Source organism: Clupea harengus, chromosome 2 (genome assembly GCF_900700415.2).
Source record: "Clupea harengus chromosome 2, Ch_v2.0.2, whole genome shotgun sequence".
In the NCBI taxonomy this organism is placed as follows: domain Eukaryota; kingdom Metazoa; phylum Chordata; class Actinopteri; order Clupeiformes; family Clupeidae; genus Clupea; species Clupea harengus.
Window position 1 is genome coordinate 26,409,459 of NC_045153.1, and position 15,721 is coordinate 26,425,179.

General features: G+C 43.3%; 1 protein-coding gene across 3 annotated transcripts in view; it reads left to right on the top strand.

The window, feature by feature from the left end:
• The first annotated feature begins 868 nt into the window (after nucleotides 1-868).
• Nucleotides 869-15,721, top strand: part of LOC105908039 (FERM, ARHGEF and pleckstrin domain-containing protein 1) — a 46,333-nt gene continuing 31,480 nt past the window's right edge. For 2 of the 3 annotated variants that reach the window (XM_012836494.3, XM_031559004.2), the window contains exons 1-2: nucleotides 870-1,091; nucleotides 4,865-5,062. In XM_012836494.3, the coding sequence (XP_012691948.1) occupies nucleotides 4,892-5,062 (171 nt within the window). In that variant the 5' untranslated portion in view covers nucleotides 870-1,091; nucleotides 4,865-4,891. Of the gene's footprint in view, nucleotides 1,092-4,864; nucleotides 5,063-15,721 lie in introns of all 3 variants that reach the window. The other variant, XM_012836495.3, reaches the window with a different exon arrangement.

Consider the following 15,721-nt stretch of genomic DNA (forward strand, 5'->3'; position numbering starts at 1 on the left):
CCTCAGTTAATGCCCCAAGCCATCCAGAGATATCGTTCCTGAAGAATACACCAGGTGGGCAGGGAAATGGGCTCCAACACATGCAATGGCAGCTGTCCTTTCAGGCATATTTGACTGCAATGAACGTTTTGAGTTCTGAGGAATTGCCATGACACCATTGTGTCAAACCCATTTAGCAGACATTACAGGGCATCATTAATCATACTTTGAAACTTGTGAACAGAAGCCAGAGGACGTTTTTGCTAAATTACACAGAGTTGGAGGTCTCCGCATTGTATGGATGATGGTTTTAATTATGTGGTTAACAAAGGTTCACTTCCACAAAGGTGTCTCTTTCTCTTCTATATGGAGCAGATTACAATGGAACGCTTCCGTCTCCAAACTCTAGCAGTTTTTTATTGTAAAAATGAAGTGAAGTCTATCATCACAGTTCCCAACTTATTCTGTATCATGAAATATTGGGCATCCTAAAGGTGATCCCAGACATGACACGCATACAACGTAGTATCAGAGAAAGCGTTCCATTTACAGATTCAGTCACCAGGATGATTCTGCAAAAGGAACACTGACACATTTTAAAATATTGTAAATATTGATGATCTGAATTATTTGTGCCCACCCTTGGAAATAAGGAAGTTTTCTGCCTGATTCGATACAGACAGACAGACCGATAGATAGATAGATAAATTGATAGACTGATTGATTATTCATATTTTGCTCTCTACAATTATGTGGCAAGATGACAGAAGCTGAAGCGCGAGCTCTCCCTCTCAAAACCGCAAGATGGTGCTAAGGAATTACTTTTGCCTGGCTGAGGACTCTTGCAGTTGCAATGCCAATTACAATGGCTGGAGGCACTGTGCGTCCTTTTATTGTTTGAGTAACAAGCTAAGTGTGGATCTGCCGCTCGTTTCAATGTAATCCTGTCTCCACAGGCAGTCGTCCGACATGGCGACCAAGAAGAAGGTCCTCAACGCTGCAAGAACCATCTGAATTGGGCAAGGCAGAAAGGTTGATCAACTTGCTGTTGAGTATTTTATTCTTTTACCCCTGGAACGCTTACACGTGGATTTAGCAGAATTACAGGCAGGGTAAGTAATTTCATATCGTCCCTTTTCTTGAATGGACAACGGTAGTGCTACAACTTCTGTCTCTAAGGGAGATAAGCTGTAAAGCCGAGAACAACCTGGGGGTATTTGTGACATTGTTGGTCTTGGTTTAAGCGGTTTAATTGTTATAACGTTTTATTTGCCTATGCCACTGCCAGACCATCGGTAGTGAAAGCAGTTTTGGGGAGGGAGTACTGATTTTTTTTGTCAGTTTAAACAGTCAATTTGAATAGACAACCACAACACCGTGAGACCTAAAGAAGAATATGTCTCAGGTTGGACTTGTATTGCAATGTTGCCTACATGATCATTTACACGGTGTTTAAACGCCGCAAATGCATGTAAGTTCCACACACATGCCCTGCATTTGTTGGGAGGGATGCAGGGGAGCCGGTACAGCATCGTTTTTCGCCGCACGCTGCCATTCATTTTGATCTCATGATCGGTTATTCTCTTCGTTTAGGTTTTCTCGGTGAGAGTTACAACTAATTATCCTTTTTGTCTGTCCCTCCACACGAAGAGCCTTATCTTACCTTTGTGGGGATCTTTTCGTGTAGCCTAAATGATTTGTCCGCTAACCTACATTTGATGAAGACATTGAATACTACTGAGACACGTTTCTTTGCAATAAGCAGTGTTAGTCTAGTGAATGAATGGCTTTTAAATGTCACGTTAGAAGATAAGAGCTTTTGTGATTAGTTAATTTGTAATGATGATTTCAGTTGGTCGCTGGCGTCGCTTTAACTATCCCTGTTACATCCATCAGTAATCGTATCACCAAAGCTTTCATTTCTTTGAGGCAATGACAAACACGACGGTTGCCTGCAGATGTGTGGAACCGGCTGTGGACTTAGTAAATTGCATGATGTTGGTGACGTCCGATCTCTTGCCTTAAAGACCTGTCAAACACTTCCCCTCCCCCTCTCCAAGCCGTATAGCATGCAACAGTGTAATAGCATAACATGGACAGCTTGCCTTGTGGCTTTGAACAGCCAATCCTGGAAGATATCATATTGCTTTGGTGTAATTTTGGTTTGAGGCTTAACATGTTTATTGACCTTTTAAGAACCACACCCTTATATGTAGGCTACTAAGTGCTGCGTATGATCATGCATAACAATTCCAGCAATACTGAATTTCAACCAGGCATTAATACACAATGCAGCTGTGCAGCTTAAAGTACTTGTGAATTATCTGACAGATGACCATTGCCCGAACAGAGGGCTCTGTGTTCCTTTCTAAACTTATAGGCATGTCTACTTCCTCCCTCTTGCACGTTTATGGGGAATGTGGATGCAAACAAGTTCAAAGATGCAGTGAAATGATGGGACATTTCTACATTCTGGTTGACACGCACTCAGTTGCCATTTTTCTAGGAACACTGAGTTCAAACTAATGCAGTCCAATACACCAGTCCACCAATAAAGCTTAGTGTCATGACGGTTATAATATTCAGTATTTGTTTAAAATAGTTTAGAGAGCTGTTGATTCAACTGTGTGCTCATTTTGGAGGCTGTTGTTTGTGGTGATGTTGAATTGTATTGCGCTGTACTGAGGTGTGTTTCTATTATTTTGACCATCCCATGTCAATCAGTGAGGTTAGGCCAAATAACAGAAACACCTTTGTTTTTCTCCTTTGATTCCTTTGACACCTTTCCAATACAGTTTAACAGCGCCGCAAACTGCATCCTCCAAAATGATCATACAGTTGATTCGCCACCCTTCTTAAACTGTTTCAACATTAACTAAACCTTATAATAGACATGAAGGGGGATTTATTGTTAGACTGTTGCATTAGACTGCATTCGTTTTTGCTAGGTGTTCCTAATAAACTGGCAACTGATTGTAGTTTATGGTGAGCAGGGAAGGGGAAGATTGCCTCTGACATTAAACTGCACGGCATCCTGATGTGTTTGCATTGAGCTATTGCATGTGTAGGGTAAAGAGCCCAATCTCTAGACTCCTGGGCCGCTTGGCCATATGGGAAGAAGGCTTGGCAGGGTTGTTGATTGATGAGCTTGAGGGCAGGCAAGCATCATTGTCACATGTGAATCTTCTATCTCTGCCTTTTACAGGGTATACACATTGGTACTAATGTCTTTGAGGATCATTGTGTAGAGTTCTTATCAAAAATGAATGGAATTGTGTTTGAGAATGGTAATATTCATGGCTTCCTGGCATTCTTGTCTTGGTCTGATAAGGGCATGTGTATGGGCAGTGTGTGTGTGTGTATGTGTGTGTAGGCTTTGTGACTGCTGTGGACAGCTGCAGGTGATTATGAACGCTTTGCTTCCACCAGAGTACTATTTAGAATGTCAGGTTGTCCGGTGGCCTAATTGTGATGTGCTGAATATTCATTCAAAGTAATGATGCATGGTTTTTATTAGCCCATTGAGTCTCTTCAGACCTTTGGGACCAAAGAACAGAGCCATCATTTAACCGGAGGCACATGGCAAACTTTTTGGAGCATAGTTTCACGGCCCTTAGGAATAGGACAGTAGGCACATCATCTCTTAGTGAAATACTTTTTTGGGAGATGATCATAAGCATCACACTGTACAACATTTAATATGATAGCTGAAGTGTGTGTGTGTGTGTGTGTGTGTGTGTGTGTGTGTGTGTGTGTGTGTGTGTGTGTGTGTGTGTGTGTGTGTGTGTGTGTGTGTGGGGGGGGGGGGGGTGGGTAGATAACCACACCATTTGTGTTTACCTTCCCCAGAAAACACCTGAGGTATAGTGATGTCATTATCATTTAAAGTTGAACTTTAGTCAACCTAATTGTGAAGTTTCCACAGTTTCTTCCCAAACGTGCTGCCCCCACACTCAATTGGCCCAGTTCATTCAGGTCTTGAGGTTACATCACTCCAATGGAATGTGTGATAAACAGAGTGGAACCATCCAGACCCTCTGGGTAGGCTTGAGGAATGGAGGTGGGGGTGGGAAGGATTGCCCTGCCTCTCTAATCCTGCGGCTTGTCAAGATATTCATCAATAGTTGTTGTTTTTAGTCCAGGACCAACAAGTCAAGGATGTAGGTTTTTGTCTCTTTGTATCCCCCTGCCATTAACAAAAGAAGGTTGAAATTTGCTTGCTGAGTCTGATAAAATATCAGTGGAAGCACCATATGGCAGTCCAGTGGCAGGCTTCTGGTAGTGGCCCTCAGCTGCCTATCAGCTGGCTGTGTTTGAACTCTGCAGCACTTGCTGGTGGGTGGTGTGTCCATTCACTGCTGCCATGATGGCTACCGTGCTGTTATTTTGACATTTCCCTTGCATTTCTGCCATTTTCCTTTTTCTGCCAGAACAATAACGTCAATCAATGTGTTGCTATGAGCCTATTTTTATTTGATTTGCTGCTGCTGCTAGAATTCCTCTTTTTAGTTTGGCCTCATGTGTGAAATGAAGAAAGCTAATGGAATTTCTCCTGCAGTCATAACAAGTTAAGTAAGGAGACCGCTATTTCTCTGTTCATAATGGAGATGACTGATGTCTTCAAAGAGTTATCTCTGTCTTTAAACATGCATTCAGCCATATAATTTCTGCAGTCTTTAGAGAGCGTTTCATCATTTTCCTTTATTGCCTCCCTGAAAATGACCAGGTCTGTTAATTCCTTAATTACATTCTTGAAAACTGTTGTTGGCCAAAAGCCCTCTCCCTTGCTCTGCACCGTCTCCATTGAGTCATCGTGTTAGAACACTGCAGCACAAAGAGCCCAAGAGATGGAGACAAATGTAAGATGTGTCCTCTCAATGTGCAGGACTGAAGGACGTATTGAGGACACGCCATGGTGGAGCCAGAGACTCGAGCCTCTGCAGGCCAGCGGCTGGGAACCCCGGAGACCATGGCCATCAGCACGCTGGCTCCAGGCCTCAAACCGCCTGTCATGCCCCCAGGCCGGCACATCACCGCCAGAGTCCGCATGCTGGATGAAACCGAGGAGCTCTTCGACATCTCTGTGAGTGTTGCGCTGGCTTTCCGCTTGCCTCACATGCTGTGGTACAAATACAAATGTCAGGATGTGCTTGGTTGGGAGGTTTTGGAGATATGTTTGGGACTGTTTAGAGCGCTGCAGTTTGAAGCTTATTACATGTATTTGGTTTCTGTTCATGTCCTCGACATGAGCGCTTGTTGGAATGGAATGTGTTGTTCATGTGCTAGCGGTTATGGGTTGAACTAGTAAGAAATATGTGTTTCAAGGCTTGCGATTTGAAATTTGGGAGTTATTCTTGGTCAGAGACCATGAGCATTTAGATATCTATAATTTGATTTTAAATAGTGTCATAACAATTTTATTGTGTAGAGTATAGCTAGTGAAATAACAACTGCCAGTATGACCTTGAGGGGAGACAGTGTCACCACAGCATAATGCTCAGGCAGATCCTTGCATGCTGAGAACTTTTTTTACAGTTATTTTTCTGTGCTGTAAATTCCCTTTGAATCTATGACAATATAGTAAAATGTGTTTTGAAGCACTGTCAGAAAGAATTCTGCTCTTTGAATTCTGTTCAAATGTTTAATATAATGTCATGCTTCAGGGCACAAATTCCATATTCAGATCAGAATTTGTCACATTGTAGCTATTTCCTGTGGACTGGCTTGGACACATTTCCTGAGCTCATGAACAGATATGTGTGCTTTGGGAAATACCATCTCCTCTCACCTAGCGAGCTCATAGAGTTAATGCACACCCTGAACATCCACTGAGACAGGAGATGATCTCTTTGCGGTCTGGTAGCATAGAGATGCTGCAGAGGTGGATGACCTTGTTATTATGGTGGACGTTTCTTGGAACAAGTCAATGAACTAGCCTACACATCACCGGAAGTTGTGCTTCTGGGGCACAACCAAGAGAAACTTCTTTAAATCATGTAATTATGGTATTGAGGTTTTTATTTATGCTGTTTATTATGTTTGATTGTAGCCTTCACTTGGGTTTTCCAAATGACATGCTAACAAACTAAATTGCAAGGGGGTAATGTTAAATATTAGTGCGGGAAAGCAATGTGTATTTTTTTATTTCATCATATCACACCTGTAAAATCTTCTGACGGCCTATGTATAGAATTCACTGGCGGCTAAAAAAAATTCCAATCTAATAATAATGAATTTAAAGAAATAGTGTTTTTGAAGTAGTGTTTTTGAAAGAATCTGACAGCCTTGCTGATTTGTGTGCCAAACATAGCAGCAGCCTCTCTGAGGTGGGTGGAGAGGAAGTACAGAACTATGGTATGTTATTTTCGTAGCGGTTGGGTACTTATCATTTTCCCCTGACCACAGGTCCTTGCCCTCACAAAGAGTCAGACTCAGGGAGAGAGAAAGGAAAGGCCTAGGTATGAAAAAGAGCAAGTGGTGTGTAGATAAGGGGAGCGTTGGAATGGAGGGGGAAAAACTCTTAAATGAGGAATACCTTAGAGAATTGTGCGAGTACTGAAAAGTTTTATCTGGCATTTGTCCAGTTGCACTGGGCTTAACTTTATTTCCCACAGTTCACGATACAACTTCCTTTGTAGGCCCTATTTCTACAGTGAGTCACAAGAGAACTGGGGTGTTTACATTTGCGTGACAAACAATTGTCACGAGGAGGACAATTAGGAAGGAGAGGATAGGCTGATTCCTCTCCATAATCTGCTTTGCTCTAGACTCACCCCAACCACTGGGTCAATTTTACCTTTACCTTACATCTGAACTTACACCATATGTTTACACAGTTTAGGTAGCAGCAGACTGAAATTAAGCCCATGATTTAAGTTTCTGCTGCTGCTGCTCATTATGCAGATATGCTCATGTAAAATTAAAATATTTTTAAATGTATTTTTTAAAGCACGCACTGGCCAAACAGTGAGAACATTCACTAACTATGACCTGTATTTCTGAAAGCTACAATGGGAATGATGGAGCTAGCAATCTTCTGAGTGCTTTTGCAGTGGGAAAGATGTAATTTTATCCCTCCAGGCTGTGATCTGAGGTCATGAACTGCAGCTTAATTAGCCTAAGGCTTTGCTGAATTACAGCCCTCTTCTTATGTGGTGATGTCTCTGTCTTTATCTTACCAAATCTAACCACTGAGGCTAACAAACAACACTTCCCATAGAACTCATCCTCATTTATTGAATGTAGCATTGTATTGTGATGAAGACATTCTTCCTCTGCATAAGGGTTGTACTATAAGAGGCCCAGCATTGCTGTCAGCCACACAGTAACCCATGCACCAAGCCGTCTTACAAGGTAATACAAGAGGATCCCTTGTGTTCATGGGTTTGACAGAATACAAGTTGGATATTTCCAGATACAATGTAGACCTTCAGGTATAGTGATGTGCATAGAGTTTGCCTACATTTTGACCTTGTTTTGTGACGGAAGTAGTATTTTTCAAAATGCTGTGTGAAGGCAGCATTCATAGTGTGGTGATGAATCTTCCTTCCCTAGACATTGTGGCCACTTCTGCAAACTGGATGTAAACAGGACAGATTGCTCAGGAGATAGGAGAGGAGCAAAAGCCTGCAGATCCAAAGCAATTTGGAATACTCAATTTACTCCAGATTCAATCTCTTCAGTTGCCTTTCCCACCCTGCCCCTCTCCAACCTGATCATAGATTTCATCATGGGTTGGTTCTGGTGACCATGAAATTGTATCATGTACGTCAAGATCATTTTCAGAAGACCATATGTGTACCATATCGAGGGGTGTTCTCCCCCACCCTTACAGTATGTCAAGTGTGCAATCTGCAGTACTGATATTGGTCACAGAATAGTGTGAATGAAGGCCACAGAGACTATATGGATAGTGCTATGGACAGTGTTCTGTAGGCAGTGCATTTTTCTGGGGTAGGCGTAGACTGGATCTAAAGGTGGCCAAAATGGCTTCCTTTCAAAACACAACAAACAGATTTTGGTTACAAGTGAGGTAGTAGTGATGACCAAGCTTGGGTTTAGTCATATGTGAATGTGTTGTCTAATAGCTGCCAGGAGGAATGTGTATTTGTGTCTCCCATCCTGCAGTTTTTTTTACCCACCACGGGAACTTATTTCTTGGAGCTCCCACAGAAAAGAGTTTTTCTTTGTCCTTCCTGTCTGCTATAGGCTCATCTGTACCCCTCTTCTGTTACATTTGTGAATGTAATAGCTATCTAGCCATCCACTCACACACGAGGCTGGAAGCAGCATCCTAATAGGGATGGGACTAATGGGAAAATAACAAGAGGCAGCCGTGATTGATGGAAAATATTTATTTCTCCAAATTGGGTGGCATGAGTTTGGCTGTGTAGGCCGCTGGGCCTAACATATTGATGTTGTCCAGGGACCCAACAGTTCTCTGGCCTGCTTGAACAGGTTTCTATGCTGTGGCAGTGTTCTATTTGTCTCCTGTGGTCAGAGGCTCCGCGCCTTGATGAAGGGGGATTTGATGTCTCTCTGGAGACCCATACCGTGACGAAAGCTTGAGCTACTTGAGTTAGTAGATTATTGATGGAGGGATGATTCCTTTGTCTAAATAGGCTTCCACTAAAGGTGGTGCACTGTTGTGTCAGTTGACTTGACAGGTTAATTAATTAAATACATACATTTATAAATGAATCTATTGATATTCACTTTAGGTTTGGAAGCCCCCAATACAGGACCATAGAGAGCTGCATGCCTTGTTTCCTCGGCTCACCAGACACAGAAACGGCAACAGAACAAACAAGCCGTTAGTAAAACAAACATATAGCCTAGACAAGGTCACATTACACATTAAAAGGTTCCTGTAAATATATGGGGCTTGAGTCTCATCAGGCACTTTGTAGAGTTAAGAATATTGATTGCACTTAGGGAGAAGGACTTTAAATACATTTGAGTTGCTGAATGGACTCCCGGAGTTCAAAGGCTCAAACTGGACGAAGAGAGTATGGGAGCTATCTGCCAGGATGCTTCTTGCCCTCTTCCTCGTCCTTTCTGTGAAAGGTTGAGTCAAGGGCTTTTTGGGTTTGACAACTATTTCGCTTGATATTGAAACATTCTAGAAAGTTGTATTCTTAAATCTTCAGTTCAGGTGACTGTACCAGGCTGGAAGGTTAAAAATGAAAACACTCTCAACAATAGCTTTGTAACCTAGTTATAAGATCAGTTAACGCCAAAGCCACTACATTATGAGACGATTAGGTCCCTATAAGCATCGAAAGTATACTCTGTATTTTCAGAGAAGCTCACCTGGGTGTTCAGAGCCTGTACCAAGGTATTTCAATTTCCCCACAGTTTCAATGTGTTGGCCATCAGGTGAAACTGCCCTATTTTCAGGTCTTGTTTTGTGCAGATGATGAATTCCTTTGTCTTAGCAACATTGATTTCGAACTGGCTATTGCAACACCATGTTTGAAGGACCTTAGTGGGGGTCAGATAAGCAGTTTCACCTAGGATGCAGCTATTCTGATCACAACCCTGGGAACATTTTAGGCAACTACGAGTGCATGTGTTGGTGTTTGGTTGGATGTCAGCTGGAGAGCACAATGTAGAGTGAAGGGGGAGGGGAGAGTCTCTTGGGACTGGAGTGGGGAATGAGGATGGTCCATATTTGTCACAGGGAAAGAACTATCCATGGGAAACCATGCAGATTTGAGTAACCTCAGATTCAAGTGAAATTGAGCATAGCGCTATAGTGCATCAGGCTTCCTGTTTTTGTTTGTTTGTTTGCGTGTTTGTCTTCCTGACCGGCGGTTGTCTGCTTGCCCTTGTCAGAAGATGAGCACAAATAGGCATCATCCTAATACCTAGGCAGATGCTTATGTACTGTCTGCAGTCATTTACAAAATGTACTTGAATTAACAACAACAGCACACAAGCACAATAATGAACACGTCTTGCCCTTGAGAGCCTGACACCAACCCCTCCCCCTCTTAAAGCCTGTCTTTCAGCCTCCAAATACAGCGTGGCCTCACACCAGGTTACATTTCAATCCATTGAGCGCATTTATGACACTCCACCAGTTCCTCGTGTAGTCCTTTACTATAACAACACCCTAAATAATAGAACAGTCGAGGGTCCTTGCCCAGGCCTCCTACCTCATCAATCACCTGTTTTACTGTGTTTTATGTGTTGCCTAATTCAGCATGTCACACATCTCTTTTTTTGCTTTTTGTCATCACTCCCAGACCATAAACAGCATTCTACTAATTTGATTCACTCTTCGATCCCAAGACAGAATGCCAGGTTCTGTACTCGTTGCTTTTGTTTCTGACACTAAATCCTGTCTGTGCTAACCCTCTGGAGCATTATACACAAGCGCTATGAATGCATGCTCTGGTGTAATCATTGATAGAAAGTGAGTGAGTAGATGATGCCTACTGATAATCCAGTGAACAGCTTTACAATCATGTCTAGCTCTAGATTTAAATCACTTGAGCAATGCCTTAATGAACGACTCAAGATTACAACTCCCCATCCCCCATTATTTCTAAAAGGGACCTCTGCTATTTTACCACTTGCACAATTTTCTGTTAATTAGCTCCTGCCCCCTGGGTTTACATGCAACCTAATAAATCTTTTGTGATTTTTAATTCCCTACGCGACCCATCCTCTTTTATCTTGCTGGGGTTTGTCTTAACACAGCGCTGTGAGGCCACGCTCGACTCACGTTAGGCCTATTTGGCTGAGAGGGTCAGAGGTCAGTGTTCTCACAGAGACATGTGCGTTCCAGGAAAGCAACAACACAAGGCTGCTCAGTTTACCCAACAGGACGCTACTGTTCACCCGGGAAAATCCAGCTAAGCCACTGTTGTCCTTGTGTGTGTCATCCTTGTACCACATTCTCAACTGTGAGAAAGGACACCATAGGTCAGAGCAAAGCCTGTAGTACACTAGCCGTGAACAAAGCAGAGAAGTGCATGCAAAGGGACCATAATAACAATGTTAAAAGCATTTCATTTCATTGTTATTACGTGGTGATAATTGACTGTAATTGCTGAATTGAGATAATTGCTCAATATCACATTATGTTAGCCTAGCCTGGTCGTGCCTCAACATGTTGCTCATTTTGTCCCTTGACCCATTCTCTAATGTGCTCCCAAGCCACTTGAGAGAGCTTCATTACCCCATTCACATGCCTCAAGGGGGAAAACAAAAACACAAAGTAACAGAACGGACGAGAAAGCGGGTCATGGCAGACCTCCCAGTCACTTTTGGACAAACATGGCAAGTCCAGTGATCAGCTCACCGATTCTCGGCACAGCACACAATTACTCATGTGAGGCGCAAAGTAATTACAGCCTCGGCCAACTCGTCCATGAGGCTCTCTGCTCTCCGATGAATGCTAACAAGGAAAACAAGCTCTTTTGGATGAGTAGAGCCACCGTGAGGTGGAACCGCTGGGTCCCACCAGTTGGCTATTGACCATCAAGGAAATTATGTAGCACTATCTAGAGAACCGGCTGGTATGGATATCCAGCTGTCAAATGCCGGGTCCTGCCAGACAGACCGCCTTTCCATTAGACACAGTCTCTGCCCCTCCCTACCCTCTGTGAAAGCGGAGAATGTGTGGTGTATGCAGGAAACCATTTTAGACATGCTCTGATTCACGCTGTAGATTGAAATGCATTAGTCTCAAGACATTAGTTCACATGAAACGCAATTCTTATTCAGTTGGTATTCACTGCATCAAATATGAACAGCATTGAGAACATTTTTCTGGTATACCCTGTCATATCAGTATGTTGGCCTGTGTCCTCTCTCGTTCTCATATGGTAATAACATTATAAGGATTACAGTTGTGCTGCAAGTTTGAATGTTGTGTGTGCTATTGGCAGCTGGTGTGTCCTGAAAAGCTTGACTTAAACTGCAGTCGAACATTTGGAAGGACAGACTGTCAAGTCATTGTACACTTTTGACCTGCTGTTTAAGAGACTGATGGGTGTGTTTTGATCTGGCTGGCAGATGGAAATTGGAGTGGTTGATGTGCTTAGTGTTTGATGTGCTTAGTGTTTTTCTCAGTCTTAGAGTTTTTCTCTTGCATCCTGCAATGATGCTTTGCCTGTGTCCCAGCTTGTTTCACACTCATATCGGGAGCTCAGACTCGGTAGTGCTACTTGTTACGGTAGAGGGGTTTGGCTTGGCGCAACACCAGGTGAATGGATTTGTCATTCTAGTGGATGTCTGAGGGTAAGTGGGGTTGGTTTTTGAGAGCAGGAGCATCTGTGTGTGATGGTGAATGATGGAAACAAAGGGAGCCGACATGATTTCTCTCTCCCAATGGGATTTCTTCTGAAAAAAAAAAACATCTTTGATGTGCCGTCATGGAATTTTTTGTTGTCAGAGGCGTTTGAGCCTCCAGGAAGTTATCCTCAGGGAGGCTCGCTTTCACTCTTGTCGGCATTACACTGAGTGGATTATACTAAACCTTGCATTTAAATTTCCCTTTTACCCCCTCCTCACCCTTTTTGCAGTCAGTCATTCTTTTTTCAAAAGATCTGATGACTGATTCATGATTTTTCTTTTTCTGTTTGATTGGCCTCTTCATCTAGCTCTTATTAAGCTCTGATTATTTGCTGCTTGCTTTGGGACGAGTGCCCCGATGGCACAGAGGGCGTTCTTTATTTCCTCAAGCTCGCATGCGCCTCCTCGCTCCGTATGTATGCTCTGGCAGAGTGCCATGCCAGTGAGTCGTTCAGTCTGTCTGTCTGTCTGTCTGTCTGTCTGTCTGTCTGTCTGTCTGCCTGTCTGTCTCAAGGTTGCTATGGCGATTCTTTTGGCTGTGTCTCTGGCCGACACTGTAAGCTGGCAGAGGAGGCTTGAAGGGATCAGTGATTCCGGTTCTCTCCATCATGTTTGGGGTTTTCTCTGAGCTGCTTTCACCTGTTTATTTTTTCCTCAGCATGTGCTGCATAGTTGGAGCTCAGTGGTGTACACACGCACATTCATGGCATGATCCCTGTTTTGTTGCTCTGTGATCATTTCTCCTTGAAGGTTAACCCTCTCTGCTGTCTGCCTCATTTGACCTATTTCTGCTGGTTGGGGGTTTCTGCGTGTCTTTGTCTGAGTGCACACTGGTTTGTTTTGCTCATGAGCACCAGAATGCTCACGTTTTGTTTCCTTAAATGCCAGGCGGAGCTTAGAGAAACCATAATGTACCCATTGCTAAAATCCCCTTCTATGTTCAAGTCATCGTTATCCCATCCACTGTTCTCAAAGCAGGGCGGCAATGCCTTCAGTCAGGTGTGCTTCCCTGCCCCACCCACACTCTGCCCTGGCTGCATCTCACATACCCGGAAGTGCCACCATATCAGCTCTGTGCTGGCTCATCTCCCCACACGTACCCTCAGAGCACCCCTGTAGCCCTGCTGCTGATAATCTGTTTATGATAACCGCCTGAGCTGTGTTCGATATCAAGCCTCCATTATGTTTATGTTATATTGATGGGTGTGAAGCTCTCATCTGACGCCTTAGAGAACAGAGGGTCCGATTTGTACTCTTGGCTATTCTAGGATGTTAATCTTTCTGTGATGTTGATTTACATGAGGAATAGCTCAGGATTTATGGGGTTTTGTATTGGGAGGTTCTACTCTTTGTTGAAATGTAATGCATATTCAACCTGGATTTTTGTATGTCAATTCAAGGCCAAAGTAACTTGTCATGGGAGTTCAGTTAGTATACTCTGGCAGTGTGTCCCCTCAGCATGGTACTCTGTGCGTCACAAGACTACGACTTTACCGTTTACAGTTGCCACACTTTATTGAATTGCACCCTAGTCTTACGCAGACCTGCTGTAAAAGGTCACAGTCAATCAATCGGGCGAAAGCTTGTTTGTTCAAAATAAAGCTTGTTTTTCTATTTTCTTCTAGTGAAATGGCCTGTGCAGAATAGAGATTGCAGCATGGATAAATGTAGCGGTTCCTATGGAAACCAGAGCGATTCTCCTCCATGCCGGGCTCAGTGCAGTGAGAGTAAACCCCTTGAAATGAATAAATGTAAATGGAGGAAGGCAGTCTGTAGAGGGGATGCTGAACTTGGGACACAAAATTAATTAGATGCATTAGAAAATAAACTCTGTCAACACAGCCCTACTTTCAAAGCATCTAAGCAGACACCACTGTATTTTCACGAGTCTCAATGCTTAAATACCTCATGTCCAACGCATAAAACAGATTTACAGATGTAACTACTGGCATAGAGCAGTAGTATCTACTCTACTGGGAGACACCACTGCTAGCACTTTGATCAATTATGAATTCCTGATTGATATTCATATGGTGGGAACACATTATGGCAAAATAGCATTGCCTCATGAAATCACACATGCTCAATCGTGGACATGTTGTGCTCCACAGGTACCCCTCCATTTGATGGCAGATTCTCACTGCATGTGTCATACATATTAAAAGTGGGATGTCTTGGCACAATCCTAAGCAATCCTCACACACTATATGCAATAGAGTAATCTATTTTTTTCATAAACATGAAATCCTCTGTTGAAGTTCTGTTCACACTAATCTCCTACGAATAACTTCCTGATCATGTGATTGTTGGCTTCTTGAACTACACTCCTTATTCCACTCAGGTTCACAGAGGTTGAGGTTGACTGTTGTATTTATCCATACCTGTAAATTCCTTTTGAAAGTCCTTCTTCAGTAGCTTTTGAGTAACGATCGGTTGGAGACCTATCAGTCTAGCTTAGGATCAACAGGCCCAGCTGTGTCTGTGTGTGTGACTGTGTGTGTGACTGTGTGTGTGACTGTGTGTGTGTGTGTGTGTGTGTGTGTGTGTGTGTGTGTGTGACTGTACGTGTGTGTGTGTGTGTGTGTGTGTGTGTGTGTGTGTGTGTGTGTGACTGTGTGACTGTACGTGTGTGTGTGTGTGTGTGTGTGTGTGTGTGTGTGACTGTACGTGTGTGTGTGTGACTGTGTAACTGTGTGTGTGTGTGTGTGTGTGTGTGTGTGACTGTACGTGTGTGTGTGTGTGTGTGTGTGTGTGACTGTGTGTGCGTGAGTGTGTGTGTGTGTGTGTGTGTGTGTCTCTATCTCGTTGTCAGTGTCAGTACTACACTAGATGCATTGACGTGATGGCTGCGCTCCTCCAATCAGAGCAGTGTTGCGTAAGCCTTTCGGGAGGAACTAATCACATCACAAGCCCACGGACGGTGAAAGAGAAGATTTAATTTGGCCTGAGGTGAAAACTGTACCGCCAGGTTTCCAGTTATGACTCTCGTCCCTTCCAGTTCCTCTCACCGTGGAATGGAAGACTCATGCGGAGGAAGTTCTGAACTCAATCAAATGAAGTTGCTTTAATTTACTGTGGTCAGATGTGGTTATGTAACTTGTAACTCGATGATGAATGGTGAGGACATTGGCAGGACATGCCGTGCCATCATTTTATCTGATCTGGTGGTCTTTGCTCTACTGATTCCTTTTTATAATTAATTCCCTCATCATCTTGCCACTTTCTCAGCTCTTTGCTTCGGAACAATTTGATATCCTCTTAGAATGATTATTTCCCTTCTTTGTTTCCGTAAGGGTCATTTGTATGGAGTTATGCTGAGAACACTTTAAGGCATCTGGCTGTGGAGGCAGCTGGCCACTCTTCGGTGTCTCTCTTGCAGGAGTGAGCCTCTGCGTGAGCTACAGCAGGCTGCAGGCAGGCTCTTAAACATCAGTGG